Source organism: Geotrypetes seraphini, chromosome 10 (assembly GCF_902459505.1).
Source record: "Geotrypetes seraphini chromosome 10, aGeoSer1.1, whole genome shotgun sequence".
In the NCBI taxonomy this organism is placed as follows: Eukaryota; Metazoa; Chordata; class Amphibia; order Gymnophiona; family Dermophiidae; genus Geotrypetes; species Geotrypetes seraphini.
In genome coordinates, this window is record NC_047093.1 from 57,205,472 (window position 1) to 57,227,620 (window position 22,149).

At 43.3% G+C, this 22,149-nt stretch overlaps 2 protein-coding genes across 6 annotated transcripts in view; one reads left to right on the forward strand and one right to left on the reverse strand.

Annotated features, from left to right (window-relative positions):
• Positions 1-12,941, reverse strand: part of SURF4 (surfeit 4) — a 31,326-nt gene extending 18,385 nt beyond the window's left edge. The window contains exons 1-2 of one of the 2 annotated variants that reach the window (XM_033960705.1): positions 12,808-12,941; positions 12,430-12,580 (exon numbers count right to left, since the gene is read on the reverse strand). In XM_033960705.1, the coding sequence (XP_033816596.1) occupies positions 12,430-12,477 (48 nt within the window). In that variant the 5' untranslated portion in view covers positions 12,478-12,580; positions 12,808-12,941. Of the gene's footprint in view, positions 1-12,429; positions 12,757-12,807 lie in introns of those variants that run through there. The other variant, XM_033960704.1, reaches the window with a different exon arrangement.
• Positions 12,942-13,036: 95 nt separating this feature from the next.
• The window catches only part of STKLD1 (serine/threonine kinase like domain containing 1), a 105,642-nt gene continuing 96,529 nt past the window's right edge, over positions 13,037-22,149 (forward strand). For 3 of the 4 annotated variants that reach the window (XM_033960700.1, XM_033960701.1, XM_033960702.1), the window contains exons 1-2: positions 13,037-13,107; positions 21,436-21,546. In XM_033960700.1, coding sequence (XP_033816591.1) covers positions 13,093-13,107; positions 21,436-21,546 — 126 coding nt within the window. In that variant the 5' untranslated portion in view covers positions 13,037-13,092. The remainder of the gene's footprint in view (positions 13,108-21,435; positions 21,547-22,149) is intronic. The other variant, XM_033960703.1, reaches the window with a different exon arrangement.

Sequence of the window (22,149 nt, forward strand, 5' to 3'; positions counted from 1 at the left end):
CGGGTATGGCTCAGCTGGCGAACTGTGGGGATATATTATATACCAGTTTTTGGCTCTATGCATGTTCCAACAGTTGTTTCCAAGTTTTGTTTTTACACTCCTGTTCAGAGTATGTTTTACAGTTCTCGGTTTTAGTCTTTCCTAGGTTATGCTTGGCTATTCGGCAGACTGGATTGGTAGAGGGGTCTATCCTAATATACACGTTTTGGTCTCAGTCTCCACCTGCTGGTCGCAGTGAAATATAAACCCATTTGTAAAAACTATACCAGTCTACAGACTAACAGAAAGAAAATTAGCAGGTAAGAACCTAATTTCTCCTTCCTATACTTTGGAGGAGAGGCGGGAGAGGGGAGATATGAAAGAGTCGTTTAAATACCTACATAATATAAATGTGCATGAGTCGAGTCTCTTTCATTTGAAAGGAAACTCTGCAATGAGAGGGCATAGGATGAAGTTAAGAGGCGATAGGCTCCAAAGTAATCTGAAAAAATACTTTTTAATGGAAAGGGTGGTAGATGCGTGGAACAGTCTCTCGGAAAAGGTGGTGGAAACAGAGACTGTGTCTGAATTCAAGAGGGCCTGGCATAAGCATATGGGATCTCTCAGAGAGAGAGAAAGAGCTAACAGTTACTGTGGATGGGCAGACTAGATGGGCCATTTGGCCTTTATCTGCCGTCATGTTTCTATTCTATACATCAGAATACAATTCCTGCAATCTAACTCACAAGCTGGGGTATAGAACCTATCTAATGCATAAACTCAGGAGTCAGGACACCCTGGTTACCATCGCTCAAAAGCCACTTGCTCCAAATCTTGTATTTGAGCTTCTACCAAAGTGCTCTCAGTTCTGTAGTCCTTATTTTAAATTCACTACAAAATCCAGAATGTCCTGGAACAGTGACTAGGCTGTCTTTAGAAACCTGTAAAATTTTAGTGGCCGATTTCTGTGGGGGTGGGGGCGAATGTTAGTAGAGATTAGGTTCTGTTAGTAGAAAAATTAGGTTCTGTTCTCACCTGACCCAGCAGAAAAGATCAAGGGGGACACAAGGTAGCAGGCATTGCCAAAGATATGGGTACTACTGTTGCCAGACTCCACTTGGCACTTCTAGTTCTTAACCTTCAGGACTACAAAGAAGTAATCATAAAATATGGTGGCCACCTCACCAGTTTTCCCATACTGCACACATGTAGGATGTAGTCCTGATGCTCACCTTAGATTTCAGAATCTAATGGGTGAGGAAAGGAGCGAGACCTTCTGGCTCTTTCACTCTTTGGATCAGAAATGTTGTTGTCTCACTACCAAAGAATCATGCTAGCTGTAGGCTGCCTTTAATAAAAACACTTTGCCTAAATGTATTTACTGAACAGTTGCTTCTTCAAGCGTGCTCTCTCTAAACCCTGCCACCCATGACCAGCAGCCTTGGGAGACAAGACAATTCACAAATGCTCAGCAACCTTACCACAGCACCAGCCATCATTAAAAAAAGAGCAAATCAAGCAGGCAATGGGCAGTCTGGAAATGCTGACAGCCTTTCCAGGACATTAAAGCAGCCACAGAGAATCAACACATGTTAGAACAGAACACTAAGAGGTGACTTCAGGTGGAAAAAGAAAGCAGAACAACTGGAGACAGAGTTATCAGCTACTGACAGGAATCTTATATGCTTATAAAAGTAAAAAAAGTCTCTATACTGCACAGATTCAATGTTTAAAGGGGCAAGACCCCTTGCCCCTTTAAACATTGAATTCCACATTTAGCAATCTATAACCAAATTCTTTAAGAATTTTCAGCAGATATATAACAAATCACAGGGTAAACAAATAGGGGGGGGGGGGGAAGTCACCTGCTTAAGATTATGCTTGAATGAGAGTTTTTCTTCTCAACCCTACCTACACTGCTGAATGTACTAGCAGCACGCCACATACAACGCTTTTTCTGCATAAGAGAAATGTGAGGAAAGGCAACCAAAATGATAAAAGGATACAACAGTGTACCTGTGCAAAGGCTGAGATAGGAGAGAGATAAGAGGAATATAAAACTGAAACTGGTAAATGTAAATTGGTTGTTTACTCTTTCAAAAAGAGGGCGACGACTAGGGACCATGCCATGAAGTTATTACATAGTATATTTAAAATAAAATCAGAAAATACAAACTCTCACTCTGTGCACAGCTGGGGTTAAAAAAATGTTTGGACAAGTTCCTGAAGCAAAAGTCAAATTCATTAACCATGTAAACTTTGAGTAAGCAGCATGGAATCTATCTACTCTTTGGCATCTTTCTGGGTTCTAGTGTCCCAGGCCCAGATGCACTAAAGAGGATGGGTCTGCTCTGATCCAATTTTTGGCCAATTCAAAAAGAGCTATTCATGCACTGAGAGGACTCTCACACATGCGCAGAGCCATCAGGGGAAGCCCGAACAGGAGAGGGGTATTGGAAAGCCTCCTGCCACTCAGCTTTTCGGGGCAGGAAACCATTTTTTTCTATGATCCCATAAAGAGATAGAGAATTCTTACTCAGTTATGACATATGAATGTAGACATAGCTCTATTGCAGAAACTGAAGTTTATTTATTCATTCATTCAATTTTTTGGCCAGTCCTCCCAAAGGAGCCCAGAACAGGTTACAAAGTGCATCCATAATAATCCAGACAGAACAGAGATGACATAATTTAAATAAATTACAATACAGACATGACAATAATTTACAATATAGACATAATAATAAAACATATGCACTAAGTAACATCTGGTGAGATTAGGTGGCGTAGGTGGGTTGTCTGAGTGGCATTTCTGGGTGAATGATTTTAAGGCGCTGGGTTAGTAAAGAGGAAGGTTTTCACGTCCTTCCTGAAGTTCCAGAATCCATCTAGTGATCTGACAGATGGGGGGATAGTGTGCCAAAGTTTGGTTATGAAGTGCGAGTAGGAGCGTTTACAGGTTGTTTCAATTTTGAGAGAGTAGCCTGGAGGTATGGTCAGTCGTTTTTTTCCTTGGGACCTCAAGTGGTTGCTTTGGGAAGTAGATTTGTAATTTAGTTTTCATGTAGTACGGAATTGTTTCATGGAAGGTTTTGAAAGCAAAGACCAGGGCCTTGAAGGTGCAGCATTTTTGAATGGGCAGCCAGTGCATGGAAGCTAATGCTGGGATAACATGGTCGCAGATGCCTAGGTTTTTCAGAAGTTGGATTGCAGCTTTTTGCACTCTTTGGAGGCGGGAGAGAGTTTTGGTAGGCAGGCCCACTAGTAGAGTGTTACAATAGTCTAGGTGAGATAGTACAAAAGCGTAGAGTAGTTGGGCAAATTTGGGTTCTGAGAAGTATGCACATATGTTTTTTAGCTGATGGAGATAGTAGAAGGAGGATGATACTAGTTTGGATATGTGATCTGTCATTGATAAGTTATAGTCAAGAGTTATTCCTAGGCTGCAGATGTTGTCTTTGGGTGTAAGGGTGTTTGTGCCCCAGGAAAAGGACGGACATAGATCTTTGTGGATCCAGAGAAGTTCTGTCTTGGATTCATTTAACTGTAACTTGTTCCCGGTTATCCAGGTCTTTATTTCAGTTAAACAAGATTGGAGGTTGTGGATTTGTGTGTCTTGGTGATGGCCCAGGGGAAGATAAAGTTGTAGATCGTCAGCGAAGGAATGGATTCTGATTCGGTGTTTTCCCTGCTATGTCCAGTACTGGTTTGACATAGAGGTTGAAGAGGAGAGGTGATAGTAAGGCTCCCTGAGGCACTCCATAGTGGAGTGGTTTGGGTTCAGATAAGGATTTTCTTAGTAGGACTCTCTGCGATCTGTCGGTCAGGAATGAAGAGAACCATTGAAGTGCTTTGTCATGGATTACAATGGACTTTAGCTGGACAAGAGGAGAGAGTGGTCGATGGTGTCAAAGGTGGCACTGAGGTCTAATAGTACCAGCAGTGCATCATTTCCGTTGTCTAGGATTTTCCAGCAGTCATCTAGGATGTCCAAAAGCAGTTTCTGTTCTGTGGTGTTTCCTGAAGCCCGATTAGAAATTGGAGAAGGTGGCATTTGTCTTCATGAAGTCTTGCAATTGCATGAGTACTGTCTTTTCCAATATTTTTGAGATGAATGGGAGGTTTGAGACAGGTCTGAAGCTGCTTGGGTTGTCTGGGTCCATGGTTTTTTCAGGAGTGGTTTTACTATGGCAGATTTCCAGCTCCGTGGAACTACACCTGTCGTTAGGGACTCATTTATTAGGGGTAGGATGGATTCCAGGAATACCTCGTTTGTGTTCAGGAGTATAGTGGAGGGACATGGGTCCAGAATCGAGGTTGCAGGGGTATACGGAGTTGATTATGGTTTTGAGGTCATTGTGGGGGATCAGTTTGAAACTGTTCAAGGTTTCCGTCTTGAGTGGATTGTCATCTTGGGTGGGATGTATGGGAATGCTTTGTCCTCTGAGTCCAGATTTGCACATATCTCTGATATTTTGTCATGGAAGAAGGTGGAGAGGGTTTCGCAGTCTAAGTTCGTTTGCTGGGAATGCATTGGACCTTGGGATGAGGTGAATAGGTTTTTCATTATTGAGAAGATGGCCTTCGATCTGCTTGGGACCTTGGATAGTAGAGTGGTGAAATGTGCTTTCTTTGCTTCATGTGTGGCTAGTTTGTAGTTTTGCAGCAAGTTTTTCCAAGAGGATTTGTCCTTGTCACAGAGTTTTGCGCCAAGTATTTTCTGTTTTTCTGACTCTCCTTTTTGTACTCTCAGGTCTTCTGTAAACCAGGATGAAGAGAATGGTCGTGAGTTAGGTTTGGTCACCTGACTTTTGCTAGGTTCTCATAGAGTGTTAACTCCCATAGAAATGCAGAAGTTGGGTAGGGATCCTTGGGCAAGGTGTATTTCACCTCAGGAGGCTCTAAATGGTGTGGGGGTAGCTATTCTCTTGAGAAAACATCTTCCCTTTATTTTATATGCTACAGGAGGGGATGATGTGGGCAGAATAGATAGCTGGGAGTTTAGTTTGTTAAATTTATGTGGGAACAAAGGGACATTTTTTAAGCATGTCCTAACTTTCCTTAGGCCCCACGTGGTGGTTGATCTGATTGTGGGAGGGGATATGAATGCCACTTTCAGTAAATTGGATAGAACGGGAAGACGTACTAAAGAGTGTCTGAATTCACCTATTGTGGAACAGGAGGTTCTCTTGGTTATTAAGAATTTGCCCCAGGAGGAAATCACCAGGGGAGGATGGATTTCCCGTGGAATACTATCAGGCCATAGCTGGCTCAGTGTCTCCCATCTTGATGAGATTATTTAATGAATTACAAGCTGGTATTCCTCTCCCAACCTCTATGCACAAGGCCAATATAATTGTCCTACCGAAGCCTGTGGAAGATCCTTCTAGTTGTGCCAATTATAGACCTATAGCGTTACTTAATAGTGATATGAAGATCTTTGCTAAAGTATTAGACAATAGGTTGGATAAGATTCTACCTAAGCTGATACATTGGTATCAGACGAGATTTGTTAGAGGGAGGCATTTGGGAGACAGTATTCGTAGGGCTGTGAGTATCATAGATTATATACAGTAAGGGGCTGATACATTGGTATCAGATGAGATTTGTTAGAGGGAGGCATTTGGGAGACAGTATTCGTAGGGCTGTGAGTATCATAGATTATATACAGTAAGGAGCAGGCCTTGTATGTGGCTATTGATGCTGAAAAAGCGTTTGACGATGTCTAATGAGAGTATTTTTTTGAGGTTATAGTATGTATGGGCTGGGGAGGCCCATTTGGTTGCTGAAGGAGGAAGAGGAGACTTACCTGAGGCCGAGGTCTTCAAAGTCGAGGGAGACCTGTTCGGGACCGAGGTCTTCGAGGCTGATGTCGAGACAGAGGCTGAGGCCGAGGTCGAGGCCGGGGTCGAGGTGTTACCAGCTTCCATGGTGAAGAGGTCCACAATCTTGGCCCGACGCCGATGAAGAGCCCGAGGCTGAAGGGTGGCACGAGGGCAAGAGTCCGTAGGGTGATCAACACCCAGGCAAAGGATACACCAACGGTGCAGGTCTGTGATGGAAATTACCCGACCGCACTGCGTGCACTTCTTGAACCCGGTAAGAGACCGGGACATATGGCAGGAAGGAGGGCCGTGGCCACTGAAAAACCGGGATCTCCCGGTCGCTGATCAAATAAGAAAATACCGAAAAATAATAAAATTTTTTTTTTTATAAGACAATAAAAACAATAAAGACGCAGAGCACAGTGACTTCCGACTAGAAAAACAAGAAAAGAAGCCGCGGTGCATGAAAGGCACAGGATCGCAGAGAAGAGAGACAGGGCTTTCTGGCTCCGCGGAAAACTAAGAACTGAAGACGTTGAGGAGACACGCCCTCTAGCTGAGCGGGAAGGCACACACATGCGCGGTGCAGCACTAGCAAACTTGAGATCTTCAATTAAGTTTGCTTGAAAAGCTGTCCGCGACAGGGCTCCGTGGATGAAGTCACCCACATGTTGAGAATATGCTGCCTGCTTGTCCTGGGATAAGCTCTATTTTGGTTAATGGTATACAGTCCACAGAATTTTCGTTATTGAGGGGCACCCAGCAGGGATGCCCAATGTCCCACTTACTATTTGCCATAGCTATTGAACCATTGGCAATCAGTATACGGGCTTCAGACAAGATCTCCCCTATATTACTCTATGGCTAAACCTACCCAATCTCTTCCTCATTTATTATCTGAATTGGAGAGGTTTGGCCGATTCTCTGGGTTTAGAAATGACATTGATATTACTACAGGGGGATTTCCATTCTTTCCCTTTAAAGTGGCTCACAATGGCTTTCGATACCTAGGCATAAATTTAACGGGAAGGACCTCCGAGTTGTATAGGTTGAATTATGGGAAGCTCACTAAGGAGCTTCTGGAATCTTTGGAGAACTGGTCTAACTGGTTGACTTGGTGGGGGAGAGCAGCTACTATAAAAAAAAATGATGGCTCTGCCCAAAATTTTATTTCTTTTTGTGCACTTGCCCCTAGCAATTCCCAAGAAACAGTTCAAATTGTGAGATTCCATGCTTGAGAAAGGAAGAAACCTAAATTTAAGTGGGAAGCATTACAGTTGGCAAAATCTAAGGGGGGGATTGGACTCCCACACTTATACAAATATTATCAGGTAGCTGTGATTAAGGCCTCGAGAGAACATTTTCGGGAAGATCTGGATATACATTGGGTATCCTTAGAGAAACATTGGGCAAGGCCATTTTCTATTTTTGAGGTTATATGGCATTCCTTTCATTTCTTGTTTTTTTATATATTTTGTACACCGTCCTGTTGATAAACTGAAGTGCAGTTAAAACTTTTTAATAAACTAACACAAGCTCATCCTCCTTAAATGTCTTCTTGGCACCCATTTTGAAGATTTGGAGGGAGTTCAAATCTATATTTCAGATGGAGGGGACAGTGGGCCTGTTAAGTTTATTGAAGGATCACCTTCCGTGGTCTTTGCTCTATTTTACTGGATTTTGCTTAGCTTTACAGGAGAGGAGTCTGAGTCGAAGGATTTATCGACCGACTCCGAGCCCCGGTTTGTACAATGTAGGGATTTGGTCGTTTAGGGGAGTATGCTTTCCTATGCTCAATTACAAGTTATTCTTCATTATAATAATATAATAATGGTCCCCACACATCCTTAAATTTATTATAATAACTTTTTTGAACTGCCAACGCTCTTTCCATTTTATACACGTTACAAACTGAATTCCACCAGAAACAATAATTCAGCCTTTTACAATCCTTCCAATTATATGTTATTTGTTGGATGGCAACTCCTGTCAATATCATCAAAAGCTTGTTATTATTAGCAGATATTTGACATTTGGTTCTCATAGACATGCCAAATAAAATTGTGTCATATGACAATGCTACATGATTTTCTAACAAGCAATTTATTTGATCCCAAACAGACTGCCAAAAAGCCTTAATGAATGGACAATAAAACAATAAATGATCTAAAGTTCCAGCTTTGAGATGACAATGCCAACATCTATTAGACTTGGAGCAATCCAATTTACACTTTTCCCAATTTTAATACACATGTGGATTTGGGGTGGGGGGATTCTTGGTTTTCCAATACTAATATATATGAATGACATAAGATTATTTTCATGTGGTATATTTTAGTTGTATATGAATTTGGGAGGGGGGTGGGGGTTAAATCTTCTTGTTGTAGGATATTGTAGATTTTCAAGTGATGTTGTACTATAATTGTTTGATATTTACTGTACACTTGATGTAAGTTATAAAATGAATAAAAAAAAACAAAAAAAACCCCAAGATATTCTTCACTGGAAAATTCCATTTTATCAATATTTTCAGGGGAGGGAATGTGTGCACACGTTTTTGGTCCAAGGGGGTCTTGGGAGAGATCACACTATTTTAGAAATTGCTCTATTTAAAGTCCCCTCCCGAAAGGGCTTATTATTCGATTTGTATGGGGTATTGCAGGAAGGCTATTCTATTCAGCAACCCTCTTCAGCGGGAAGTTGGCAAACTGGGTGGGTCACCCTCTCTATTCAGCAGAGTGGTCTATAATTTATATGTTTGCCCACAAATGTTCTCTGTGTACGAATTATAACCAGCTCCAATACCAGATTGTACATGGAGCCTACTAGACTCCGCCAGAGGTCTCAGGGGGTTTTAGCCATGGCACAGGGGTCATGTTGGAGGAATTGCGGGATGCAAGGGACTTTAGAGCATCTGTGATGGGACTGCCAATAGCTAGTCTCTTTTGGAAGAAAGTGCTTGCTCAATTACAATCCTAGACTAGGGACTTGCAAGCGTACACTAAGGGCCATTGTATATTGGGCTTAAATATGGGATGGACTGTGAAGGATAAGCCGGAGCTGAGGTTACCTGACATGTTGCTACTGGCAGCTAAGAAGGCAATAGCCAGGCACTGGAGAGATCTTTTGGGTCCTACCCTCACTCACTGATATTAAACCACTGGGGAGCTCCGAACATTTGACAAGATTACTCATGATTTGAAGGGCAAAAGGAAAGCTCATGCCCATTTTTGGATGCCAGTTACATTATATAGCTCTTCCGGGGGTGCTGGGGTGACTTATTAAGGGAGATCCATTGGGTTTTGATATTTTTTTTTTCATAAGAACATAAGAATAGCCTTACTAGGTCAGACCAATGGTCCATCAAATCCAGTAGCCCGTTCTCACAGTAGCCATTCCAGGTCACTAGTATCTGGCAAAAACCAAAGAGTAGCAACATTCCATGCTACCGATCCAGGGCAAGCAATAGCTTCCCCTCTGTCTCTCTCAATAGAGACTATGGATTTTTTCTCCAGGAAATTGTCCAAACCTTTCTTGAAACCAGCTACGCTATCAGCTCTTACCACAACCTCTGGCAACGCGTTCCAGAACTTAACTATTCTCAGAGTGAAAAAATATTTCCTCCTATTGGTTTTAAAAGTATTTCCCTGTAACTTCGAGTGTTCCCTAGTCTTTGTAATTTTTTGATGGAGTGAAAAATCAATCCATTTGTACCCCGTTCTACACCATTCAGGATTTTGTAGACTTCAATCATTTCATATCTTTCTGGTGGGGTTTGTTGTTTTTTTCCCCTTTCTCTTGCTGTTGTTTTAATACACTCCTTATTTACATTTCAAATCTCCTTTTATGGTTCCCTTTGAGTTGGGAGCCTTTTACTTTCTCTTTGTTTCTTTTTTTTCTAATTATATATTTTCTTATGTCATACTGAATACAAATGTACATGATTGTGAGTAGGGTTTTATTTTTGTTGGGAGGGGAAGGATTACTATGTACTAGCTTTGCTGGAGGTAAAGGGTTCTGTTGTTCTCTGTTGAGTTTGTTTCATCTCTCTTCTGATTTTGTTGCTTTCATTTTGATGGAGATGTTTTGCAAAATGTTTTCATTAAAAAAATATAAAGTGAAAAAAAAAAAAAAAGATATTTAAGTTTAATGTAAGAAAATTCTGAGCATAGGGACAGAGGTGATTCTTTTGTATTCTCAACCTACTCAAAGAAAGCCTGGGAGAACCAGTATGGGATTGTTTACACCAGTGTTTCTTAACCTTTTCAAGCCAAGTACCCCCTAAGCCTAACAAATACCAACCGAGTACCCCCGCTCAAGCTCCTCCCCAGACCCGCCCCTGACTCCATTCCCATAATAATAGTACTAACTATAATGCAATTTCTTCCATCCAATTTTATTAATACATAATGGTAATCACAAAATAAAAATACCACAAAGCACACTGTATGCAGAGAAAATGTTATCATTTATATTTGGGGGGGTTTTCAAAGAGGTCAAGGCAGATGACTTTAAAATATGCAATGTCACCTTAGTAACTATAGAAAAATAGACAAATATATTACCAAATATAGACAGCTGATATAAATTCTCAAAACTGACATTTTGATCACTAAATTGAAAATCATTTTTCCTACCTTTGTTGCCTGATGATTTCATGAGTCTTTGGTTGTACTTCCTTCTGACTGTGCATCCAATATTTCTTTCTGTCTGCCTCCTGCACGCTTCCTCTCCTCCAGACCTCATTCCTCTCCCCAACCAACATCTCTCTCTGTCCCTCCATGAGTCCAACTTTTCTTCCTCTCTCATCCCTCAGATCATGTGCAGCATTTTTCACCACTGCCCTTCAGCCCCATGCCCATTTCTCCTTCTATCACCCCTCATCTCTCCCTCCATCACTATGCCCAACATTCCTCCCCCTTACATCCCTTTGAATCTGTCCCTCTGTTCTCTCTCCACCACCATTTCCAACATTTATCCCTATCATCCTTCTCTTCTCTATGCATCTCTACCTCATGCCTCTCTCTCCAATCTTCCTCTTTCTTCCTTTCCCAAAGTGCACCATCTCTCACTCATCCTTATGCCCAACAATTCTCCCTTTCTATTCCCTCCCCCCTATGTCCCAAGTTAGTGCCCCTTTCCTCTCTCCACTCTGTGTTCCAAACATGTAAGAATGATGTTTATAGTTTCCTCCCCCTTCTCTCATTAAATATTTTCTGTCTCCATTTCTGCCTCCCAGGATCTCTTCCTGCTTACTCCCCTCACTGAAGCCATCACCACCGCAGATTTCTCCCTACCCCATCCCCAAAGCTGACCCTGCCACGCTCCATTCCCCCACCGCTGCAGCATCAGAGATGGGCCAGGTGTGTGCAGTGACTGCACAAATGGCCAGCCCACAAGCCTTCCCAAGTATTCTGAGGGCTGTACTTGTTATGTTCTGTGCAGGAATAATTAGAACTAAAATATCACAGGTATTGAGCTCATGGTTGGTTTTCTGTGTGCAATGCAGAACCTAGTATGTTGTACTTTTAATGATGGTCTTTCAATCAAAATAAAAGTTAACCCCCTTCCCCCCCCCCCCCCACACACACACTATAGGCTTAGAATGTTTATTTACAATGCCTTAGACCAGTGGTCTCTAACTCGCGGCCCGGGGGCCACATGCGAGCCGCCAGGTACTATTTTGAGGCCCTCAGTATGTTTATCATAATCACAAAAGTAAACTAAAACAGTTTCTTGATCATATGTCTCTTTAGCTATAAATGACAATATTATTATTAAGACTTGGCCAAAAGGAAAGATTTATAAACTATAAAGAGTTCTACCTCATGCAAAATTGTCATTTCTTTAATAAGACATTAACTATTTTTTTCTGTGGCCCTCCAAGTACCTACAAATCTAAAATGTGGTCCTGCAAAGGGTTCGAGTTTGAGGCCATTGCCTTAGACCCATGAAATTGCATGAAGTCATCTTTCTGCTTTGAGGGGGGAGATGCGGGAAAGAAAATTTAGACTGCAGAAATGATGAGGAGATGGGAATGAAAAATGCACTTCAGTGCGGGGACAGGGATGAATCTTTGTTCCCGTGTCACTCTCTAGTAGACAGAGCAGGATTAGGGTGGGAGAATTATTGAAAATACAAGAAAAGTTGCACTAAAGGCAGAGGAAGGCTGCCACGGTCAGTGAACTTTCAACGTCCATCCACCCACCCCGACATCATATCATACTAAGGACAGTTTCCAAAAGGGCTATTTGAAAACCGTCTGCTCCTCATGCTAGATATGGTACACACACTAATGGTTCTTTGAGTTTACGTGGCTGTCAGGGTCTCTTGCTTTGCTCTGACTACAGCTGCTCTTTGCTGCCCCCTCAAAAAAAAGCTGCTGGCCGACTTCCTAGGCGATTGCCTAGTCTTGCCTAATGATCGGGTTATAGGCAGGGTGGTAGGTAGGATGCAGTTATAATGAGTTGAAAGAGCTGAAAAAGGAGATCATGTGGGGGGGGGGGGGGAACCGCCGGCAGAGTCACTGACCGGGGGTTGTGGAGGGGGGGAGAGACGTCTATATGATAGGAAAAGAGTCGGTCTTAGATCCTTGGGGTGGGAAGCAGAATTGGGCTCTTCTTACCTGGTCTGCGAAATCTTCGGCGGTTGCCATTAGGTCGCTGTGGCCCATTTTCCGGTGCTGGCAAGCGCTCGGCAGAGGGTGTGATTGCGAGAATCAGTGGCTACCGACTCAGCGCTCGCTCCACCTCCAGCTCCTGCCACGTAGGCCGAACCTTAAAGAGACAGGAACCCGGTGAGAGCAATACACTGAGGGCCACCTAAAAATCACACAGATCACTGCAGGAAACCGGTAACCCAAAAGAAAACTACAGCAGAATGATATGTATTTCTTGGGAAACGCTTTTTTATTATCTTTATTTAAAAAGGAAACAGAAGTGAAAGGCCCCGCCCACTTCCCCAGACCCGAGTCCGCTAAATGCCTGAGAAGTACTACGCATGCCTCAACGTAAGCCGCGGCCGAAAGTGAATACTGTAAGTAGGTGGCCGCACAGCACGAAAAGCTCCACCCCTACACGCTCCCAACCCGCGGTCCGCTTGATCGGGCAGAGAATGAGTGCGCTCGCGCAGCAATGTGCAGGCAGCCCCGTCCTCACAGAGTCTATGGCGCGCTTGCGTCGGAGGTGGGAGGCGGGGTGAAGTGCTCCGACGTTTCTATAGTTACAAGGCAAGCGCTGGTACTGGAGGATCGCAGAGGGGAAGGTGGGCTGTTACCGAGCTTGGCATCATGCTGAGTTACAAGGTATGGTCCGAGAGAGCTTGCACCGGCCAGCAATCATGTTCATCCCACAACGATCATTGATTACACATAATTCAACATCATACTTTAAAATATTGAAACTGTTTGCTGTTGTGTTTTGACCTATTGTTTTGCTTTAACTTCAAGAAGCTGCTGCCCAGTCATGCAAATGCTTGAGCCTGCATTACAAGGAATTGTTGTAGATCTGATTTTCATGGTGTTTTCCTGAAGAGAGAAAGAGAACTACAAGCCCCTGGTTACTATAGGACAAAAAATGGACTAATTTTGACTTGGTGAAAAATAATGGAACCAGTGGAGAAATAGCTTAATGGTTAATGTAGTGGGTTGGGTACCAGGGTAACTGGGTTTGATTCTCACTGTAGCTCCCTGGGATTCTGGGCAAGCTACCTAATCCTCCATTCTGGTGCAATATGTCTAGGAGTCCTAACTATAGGTAATATCCCCCAAATCTTCAGTTGTGTTGCAGAAGGATGAAATTTACATTCTTCAAATCTGCCTCTTAATCCAGTGCTTGTAGTGCCCATTTTTAATTCTATAAGTGAGTTGAGAAACTGTTGTTCTGATCTCTGATCATTTTTTTCTTATTTTTGGGGTTTGTATCTGAATCTGGAGGATTTGCGGGGCTCAGGAGGTTCCCAGTGACCCTGGGGCAGCTCTGCCTGGGAGGGGATGCAGATTCTGGGGAAAGAAGTCTCCATCTAGCAGCCTGCAATAGGACTTGTGGAGCTCGGGGATCCGTTTCCCTGGAAGCTAGCTCGCAACCTGATTTATCAGGTGCTTGAGTACATGCTGTTTGGTCCCCATGGCAGTCCAGTCGGACTTTAGTGGGTGCCGGCTGCATTGTCCTTCCCACCTTGTTGCGTGGGTTTGTGGGGGTTGAGGTCTCAGTCTGACTTTGGGCCGACTGGCAGCCCAAAGATTGCAGCAGTGTCTTCTCCAAAATTCCATCTTCTTGGAAAATTGGAGGGGAGCCAGAAGTTGCATGATTGAAGCATTTCTGGGGCTGAATATAGGTTCCCTCACCTCCAAAGACCCCTTTCTGGAATTTTTTTGACCTTTGATTTGGCTTTCCTGGGCCACTATTAGCATGACCACGCTGCAGTGAAGTCTATCTTAGATTTCCCAATTTTTGTTTAAAAGCCTCCATCTACCTCAAAACCCATCGATTTTGTTAAAAAAATTTTTTAAAAAATCACTTGGCATGGACCCCTCAGCCTGTGATACCCCTATATCATGCCAGAATTGCACTGGATGGTTGGCTGAGGAGTGCCCTTGTGCTGCAGGATACACGAAGGAGGGGCGGGAGCCTTGGGCTTAGCCTCTCCTGGTACCTCCAGGGCTGGGGGATTTTAGATGGCTCCTTTGTTCATGAAAAAAAATCCCCTCCAGAGCCTCTGGATAGCAATCAGGTGAAGAACATGTGTGTGGAAACCACGGAGCCCAAGAGGGCCCTCTGGTTAGGGCTTTACCCCTGATTTTGTATGTCTAATGTGGAAGGCCTACTTAAATTGTCAGGGTCCCCGGATAGGATCCAGAAGCCCAGTCCGATAAGGACTTGGGGGATGGGAGTCTGAATCTGTGCCTTTGCTGTCCCAGAGTGAATCTTCCCTTGTGAGAGATGCAGAGGCCTGTGAAGAGACCGTAAGTCCAGAGGCAGTAGTAGCACTGGACCAGGGAGTACACTGGCTGTTTAAGTCGGCAGCCTTGTTGGAGCTTATTACTGAGACATTGAAAGAATTAAAACTGGAGCGGCGAGCAGGGGGTCATCTTCATTATTTAGGTATTCTGATTCCAAGTGATTTATTGCGTCTTTATGACCTTAATTATTCTAGGATAGTACGCTTAGTGCGGATGGATATGCAGACTTGGAAGGGGCTGTGGTTGTCCTGGTGGGGACGTATTGCAGTTATCAAAATGAATATCTTACCCCGTTTATTATTTTTATTTCAAACACTCCCCATTGAGGTGCCTAAGGGACTTTTGAAGGTATTGCATAAGGAATTTCGCTTTTTTATTTGGCAGGGGAAACACCCCCGGTTGAGTCAACAGGTGCTTTGGTCTGCTCGGGAGGACGGGGGTAGGGCGGTGCCAAATTTGTACTGGTATTATGAAGCGGCACAACTTCGCTTTATTCTGGATTGGAGGATAGCGGTATTTAAGCCCGGGGTTCAAATAGAACAAAGCTATGTTCCTCATTGTACTCTGAATACTTGGTTGTGGACCTCCTTTTCGGTTTCTGAGCGATTGAAGGGACAAAGGAATCCATTTTTTTGTCATCTGGTACGGGTTTGGGGATCTCTGTGTCAAAGGGAGCGGGGCGGTAGAGGAGTTTCTACTCTTGCTCCTATTAAGGGGGAACCGCGGTTTCTCGCAGGAATGGACAGGGGGGCTTTTCGGAGATGGGAATCCAAGGGCGTCATTACATTTCGGGATGTACTTATTGGAGGATTCTTACCTACTTTTGATGCGTTAGTGGCTAGGAAGCCTGGGCTGGGGGGCAAATTTTTTGCATATATGCAGTTGAGGCATTTTATGATTTCGGTTGGTTGGGATAAGGGGAATCCTCAGGGATCTGAAAATTTGGCCCGCGACTTAGCCTAACCCCCTCTTCTATTAAACTGTGCTAGCAGTTTTTAGCACAGAGAGCTGCGCTGAATGGCCCATGCTGCTCCCGATGCTCATAGGAACTATGAGCATTGGGAGCAACGCAGGCCTTTCAGCACAGCTCCCCTTGATAGAAAACTGCTAGCGCAGTTTAATAAAAGAGGCCCTAAGTTTTAGATTTTGGCCCCTTATGTGATTGAGTTTGACACCCCTGCTGTAGATGAAGTCTGTATAAGGCTTAGAATATATAGATTCTTTATAGAAGGATAATTTCTATAACATAGTTGAAGGGATGGTATAGTATAAACCTCCCCCAGGTACCTTCTATACCAATATGATTTATCAAATGAATTCTCCAGGACCTCAGAGGTGCCACCAAAAGTTCAATAAACTTTCATAACTTTTGGCTTTATGCCCCCTATCGTCATCGGGTCCCTGGTATATTAGTTAAAGATGTGCAATGCTTATTTTAATATGTTTTCAATAAGTTAAATAAATTAAATAAGTTATAAAGTGCAGTTTACTTAACTTGGGTGGTTAGCCAAGATGGACAAAGTCGCCAACATGTTTGACCCTGTTTGGGTTTCCTCAGGGCACAATCCCTACAACGAAGAACTAGCTTTAATCTATATATATAAAATGTGCCGCAATCACGCAAAAACGGCTTGACCGATTTGAACGAAACTTGGTATGCAGATCCCTCACTATCTGGGATGATATGTTCTGGGGGTCTCGCGGCCCACAACTCTATGTTGCTTGCTCAAGGCTGGGTTCACCCAAGAATTTATATGTTCTTGCTCCAGGAGGTGAAACTAAAAATGTTGTTTATAATCACGGTTTGCGTTAGTTGTATTGTATTCATTTTGTCAAATATTTCACATTATAATTTGAATATTGTACTTTTTATTAAGCTGTAAAAAAATAATTTCATTCACCACTATAAAGTATCTTTATTTGAATCCATTTACAGTGTTATTGCTATAATTAAATACCCGTGCAACGCCGGGGCATCAGCTAGTATTCAATAAAATCGCATGACACCAAAAATTATTGACTACTGCCAGTTTCTTACCTCAGAACTATATGCTCTTCATGACGTGGCCACCCGAAATGTGATCTAAGATGGCCGCGGCGTGTACTGTAGCTCATTAAATATTCTACAACACAGCTGCTCGGAGTAGCACCCAGCTGGAGGAGCTTAATATTATTATTCCCACTCCTGTAATCATAAAAGAGTTTCAAACAATTCAAAAAAGATGCGGGGGATACAGTGAGACCTCACCAGAGGGACTGCCATTCAAGTTCCAAATTGAGCCCGTGGGGTACAACTGTATTTAGTTGGTAAATCCACCTCTGTTCTAAAAAGTTTAACTTCGCCTCCAAATTACCTTCTGCTCCCTGGTTGTCAATAACATCTATGATGCGCCACCTAATTTGATTAATTGTATGCTTCTTGGACAGCCAGTGTGATACAAGAGGATTGGCCCAATGACGTCAGTCTCAGCTGTGTTGTAGAATATTTAATGAGCTACAGTACACGCCGCGGCCATCTTAGATCACATTTCGGGTGGCCACGTCGTGAAGAGCATATAGTTCTGAGGTAAGAAACTGGCAGTAGTCAATAATTTTTGATGTCATGTGATTTTATTGAATATTAAAGCTAGTTCCTCGTTGTAAGGATTGTGCCCTGAGGAAACCCAAACAGGGTGAAACATGTTGGCGACTTTGTCCCTCTTGGCTAACCACCCAAGTTAAGTAAACTGCACTTTATAACTTATTTAATTTATTTAACTTATTGAAAACATATTAAAATAAGCATTGCACTTCTTTAACTAATATACCAGGGACCGATGACGATAGGTGGCATAAAGCCAAAAGTTATGAAAGTTTTGAAACTTTTGATGGCACCTCTGAGGTCCTGGAGAATTCATTTGATAAATCATATTGGTATAGAAGGTACCTGGGGGAGGTTTATACTATACCATCCCTTCAACTATGTTGTAGATGAAGCCTTGGCAGCGTTGAAAGAGTTGGGCTGTAATAATGTGCCTTTACCACCTCCACAATCTGAGGAGTCCTTGGAGCCACCCAGAGATTTGGCATGGCAAACAATGGTTCACAGCTGCAAGAAATCTGCTAAATCAGTGACTTTAATTCTAAGATGTTAAGCTTTTGGATTAGAGGTTTGCCATAGCGGTAGAGTTTAATGTATAAGGATATTAGTAGAATGTAGTATGACTGCCAATGGATGATAGTGGGGGGGGGGGGGAGCAGGGAGATAAATGTATTGTTGGTGATAAGGTGCAAGAAAGGGAACACAAAGCTGGCTTGGAATGCAGTCCAAATATGCAAAAGAAAGGCAGGTGAGATGTCAAGTCAGACAACAGCCAGAAGTCTCTTACAGCAGTCTTGTGTGGGACAAATAGAATAAAGTCTGTTGAAAGAGACTTCTGGCTGTTGTCTGACTTGAAATATCACCTGCCTTTCTTTTGCATTGTTGAGGATAAGAACATAAGATTTGCCATACTGGAACAGACCAAAGGTCCATCAAGCCCAGTATCCTGTTTCCAACAGTTGCCAACCCAGGTCACAGGTACCTGGCAAGATCCCAAGAAGTAAAACAGATTTTATACTGCTTATCTTAGGAATAAGCAGTGGATTCCCCAAGCTATCTCAATAATGGCTTATGTACTTCTCTTTTAGGAGAATATCCAAACCTTTTTTAAACCCTGCAATGCTAACTGATTTCATCACATTCTCCGGCAACAAATTCCAGAGTTTACTACACATTGAATAAAGAAATATTTTCTCTGATTTGTTTTAAATCTAGGGTGGTGGTTAATAGAAGTCGCTCAAAGGAAGGAAAGGTAAGTAGTGGAGTCCCTCACGGTTCAGTGCTGGGGCCAATCCTGTTCAATATGTTTGTGAGTGACATTGATGAAGGGTTAGAAGGAAAAGTTTGCCTTTTTGAGGATGATACCAAGATTTGTAACAGAGTAGACACCGAAGAGGGAGTGGAAAATATGAAAAAGGATCTGCAAAAGTTAGAGGAATGGTCTAATGCCTGGCAACTAAAATTCAGTGCAAAGAAATGCAGAGTAATGCATTTGGGGATTAATAATCGGAAGGAACCGTATATGCTTGGAGGTGAGAAGCTGATATGCATGGACGGGGAGAGTGACCTTGGATTGATAGTGTCCGAAGATCTAAAGGCGAAAAACAGTGTGACAAGGCAGTGGCTGCTGCCAGAAGGATGCTGGGCTGTATAAAGAGAGGCGTAGCCAGTAGAAGGAAGAAGGTGTTGAGGCCCCTGTACAGGTCATTGGTGAGGCCCCACTTGGAGTATTGTGTTCAGTTTTGGAGACCATATCTGGTGAAGGACATAAGAAGATTTGAAGCGGTTCAGAGGAGGGCGATGAAAATGATAGGAGGCTTGCGCCAGAAGACGTATGAGGAGAGACTGGAAGCCCTGAATATGTATACCCTAGAGGAAAGGAGGGACAGGGGAGATATGATTCAGATGTTCAAATACTTGAAGGGTATTAACGTAGAACAAAATCTTTTCCAGAGAAAGGAAAATGGTAAAACCAGAGGACAAAATTAGAGGTTAAGGGGTGGTAGATTCAAGAGCAATGTTAGGAAATTCTATTTTACGGAGAGGGTGGTGGATGCCTGGAATGCACTCCCGAGAGAGGTGATGGAGAGGAAAATGGTGACGGAGTTCAAAGGCGCATGAGATGAACACAGAGGATCTAGAATCAGAAAATAATAGTACATATTGAACTAGGCCAGTACTGGGCAGACTTGCACGGTCTGTGTCTGTATATGATCATTTGGGGGAGGATGGGCTGGGGAGGGCTTCAATGGCTGGGAGGGTGTAGATGGGCTGGAGTAGGTTTTGCCGGAAATTTCAGCAGTTGGAACCCAAGCACAGTACTGGGTAGAGCAGGGGTAGGGAACTCCGGTCCTTGAGAGCTGTATTCCAGTTGGGTTTTCAGGATTTCCCCAATTAATATGCATTGAAAGCAGTGCATGCAAATAGATCTCATGAATATTCATTAGGGAAATCCTGAAAACCCGACTGGAATACGGCTCTCGCGGACCGGAGTTCCTTACCCCTGGGGTAGAACTTTGGATTGTTGCCCAGAAATAGCTAAGAAGAAAAAATTTAAATTGAACCAGGTTGGGCAGACTGGATGGACCATTCGGGTCTTTATCTGCTGTCATCTACTATGTTACTATGAAGTCGGAATTCCTAGACACATTGCACCAGAATGAAATATTAGGTTCTTACCTCAACAATCTTCTTTCTGGTAGATGTGACTAGGAGTCCTGATGCCCTGTCAGAATTCACCTGCTTACTGCTTCAGACAGAGCAGTATGGCCACACCTGGAGATCTTCTCCTGCCAGTCTGATATGAAAAGTAAAATATAGAACATTAAAAAAAGTGAGTCTCTCAGAGCTCCTTAAGTGTTAGTACTGGTTGAAGTTTGATAGGTGGGTTGTTTGTTTCACCTAGATTTATGTTATAGGTTGATTAACTTGGTTCAGTTTTGTCTTACAGAACAGAAATGTTCTCTGTACTCCTCCTTCCTATTTCTCATGTTCTCTATACTAGAAAATGACACGGAGAAAAATTCTGTCCCCGTCACTTGCCTGTCCCCGGACCACCATCCTCTTCACCGCCCTGTCCCCGCCGTCCCCTTCACCACCCCATCCCAGTCTCTGCCATCCCCTTCACCGCCCCATCACTGTCCCTGCTGTCCCTTTCACCTCCCCGTCCCCGTCTTCAGCGTCTTCTCCTCTCCATCCCTCCACCCCCAGCACCCTTCACACGGTCCAGCAGCTCCCTCCTGCCGACCAGCCATGCATTTCCCTCCCTCCCTCACTGTCCCTTACCTTCTCTTGTAGAAACTGGCAATTTCTATAAGGCTATGCGCTGTATTACAGCCGGAGCCTTGAAGTCGCGTCAGGTTGCCTGCTAGAAAAGTCTCCTCCGATGCAACTGGAAAAAGGAAGTTGCGTCGGAGACTTTTCCAGCAGGCAACGCAATGCAACTTCAAGGCTCCGACTGTAATACAGCGCATAGCCTTATAGAAATCGCCAGTTTCAACAAAAGAAGGTAAGGGAAAAGGAGGGAGGGAAGGAGGGAGATGCATGGCTGGCCGGTGGGAGATAGGGGGCTGCCGGATCGAACGCTCGTTCACTGCGCGTTCACTGCGTGTGCTAACCATTCACCATTCCACGGGGCGGTGAATGGCCTTGTCCCCGATCTCGCGGTGACCTTTTTTTTTGGTCACCGTTTTGGCAGGTTACCCGCTGGTAACAGCCACCGTGTCATTCTCTACTCTATACCCCTCCTTCCTTTTTCTCATGTGTAGTGTTAGTGCACGCGGCAATGCTGTGTGTGCTAAAAACACTAGCGCACCTTAGTAAAAGGAGCCCTTAGGCTGTGGGTCCACTAAGGATAAAGAAAGTATATTTATATATATATATCACATGTAAACTGCCTTGGTTGTACTACTAAAAAATGGTATTGTAAATACATATTCATATGTTCCGTATAATTAAAAAAAATCATTATGCAGACAGAACAAAAACAAAAAGGAAAACTATAAGGCAAGGTTATAATATATATTTAGACAAAACAAATTAGGGAAACTACATTAGCTAATTCTTCACACTTATTTCTCTGTTCTGTGTAGAAGTCAGAGCCAGAGCTGGAACCGGAGCTAGTGCCATATAGAGCCCTTGGAAAGATGCTTGTGCTGGAAGGCAATCGGTTACAAGAGACCAAAAAGATTATGCTTAAGAAGGTGAGATAGAACTGGAACAAGTACTTCAAGAATGCTGCTAGCATTCTTATCTCTACCTGCTTAGATCTATCACCTCACCCTGTAATCTGGAGCTGTATCTGGTCAAACCTGGCCTCTCATCAGAGCTCCAGAACACTATATACCGAAGCCTGGTGCCTTACTAACGTACCATCTACCCAGATCTGGTACCTGACTAAACTCTACCTGTTCGCCATCCTCTGGCAGAGATCCAGGGCCCTTTCACTTAAGAAACTGTTGGAAAATACATAACATATGGTACTTTCTAGTAACAATTTTGATTACATTACTATTGTCTTACTAGAGAGGTTAAGTTAGGGTTGGAAGAAAAGAGATGCATGCATTGAGTGGAGAGCGACCGCATAAAACTCAAAGTCCTAAATTTCAAATGTATGGACTTTAGTAAAATGGGAGAGTACCTGAAGAAAGAGCTGTTAAGATGGGAGTAACAAGTGGAAAAACAGTGGTCTAAGCTCAAAGGAGCAATAAAAATGGCTACTGACCTTTTTGTGAAGAAAATAAATAAAAACCAGAGAAAAAGGAAACCGACATGGTTCTCTAAACTAGTGGTCGAGAAAATAAAGC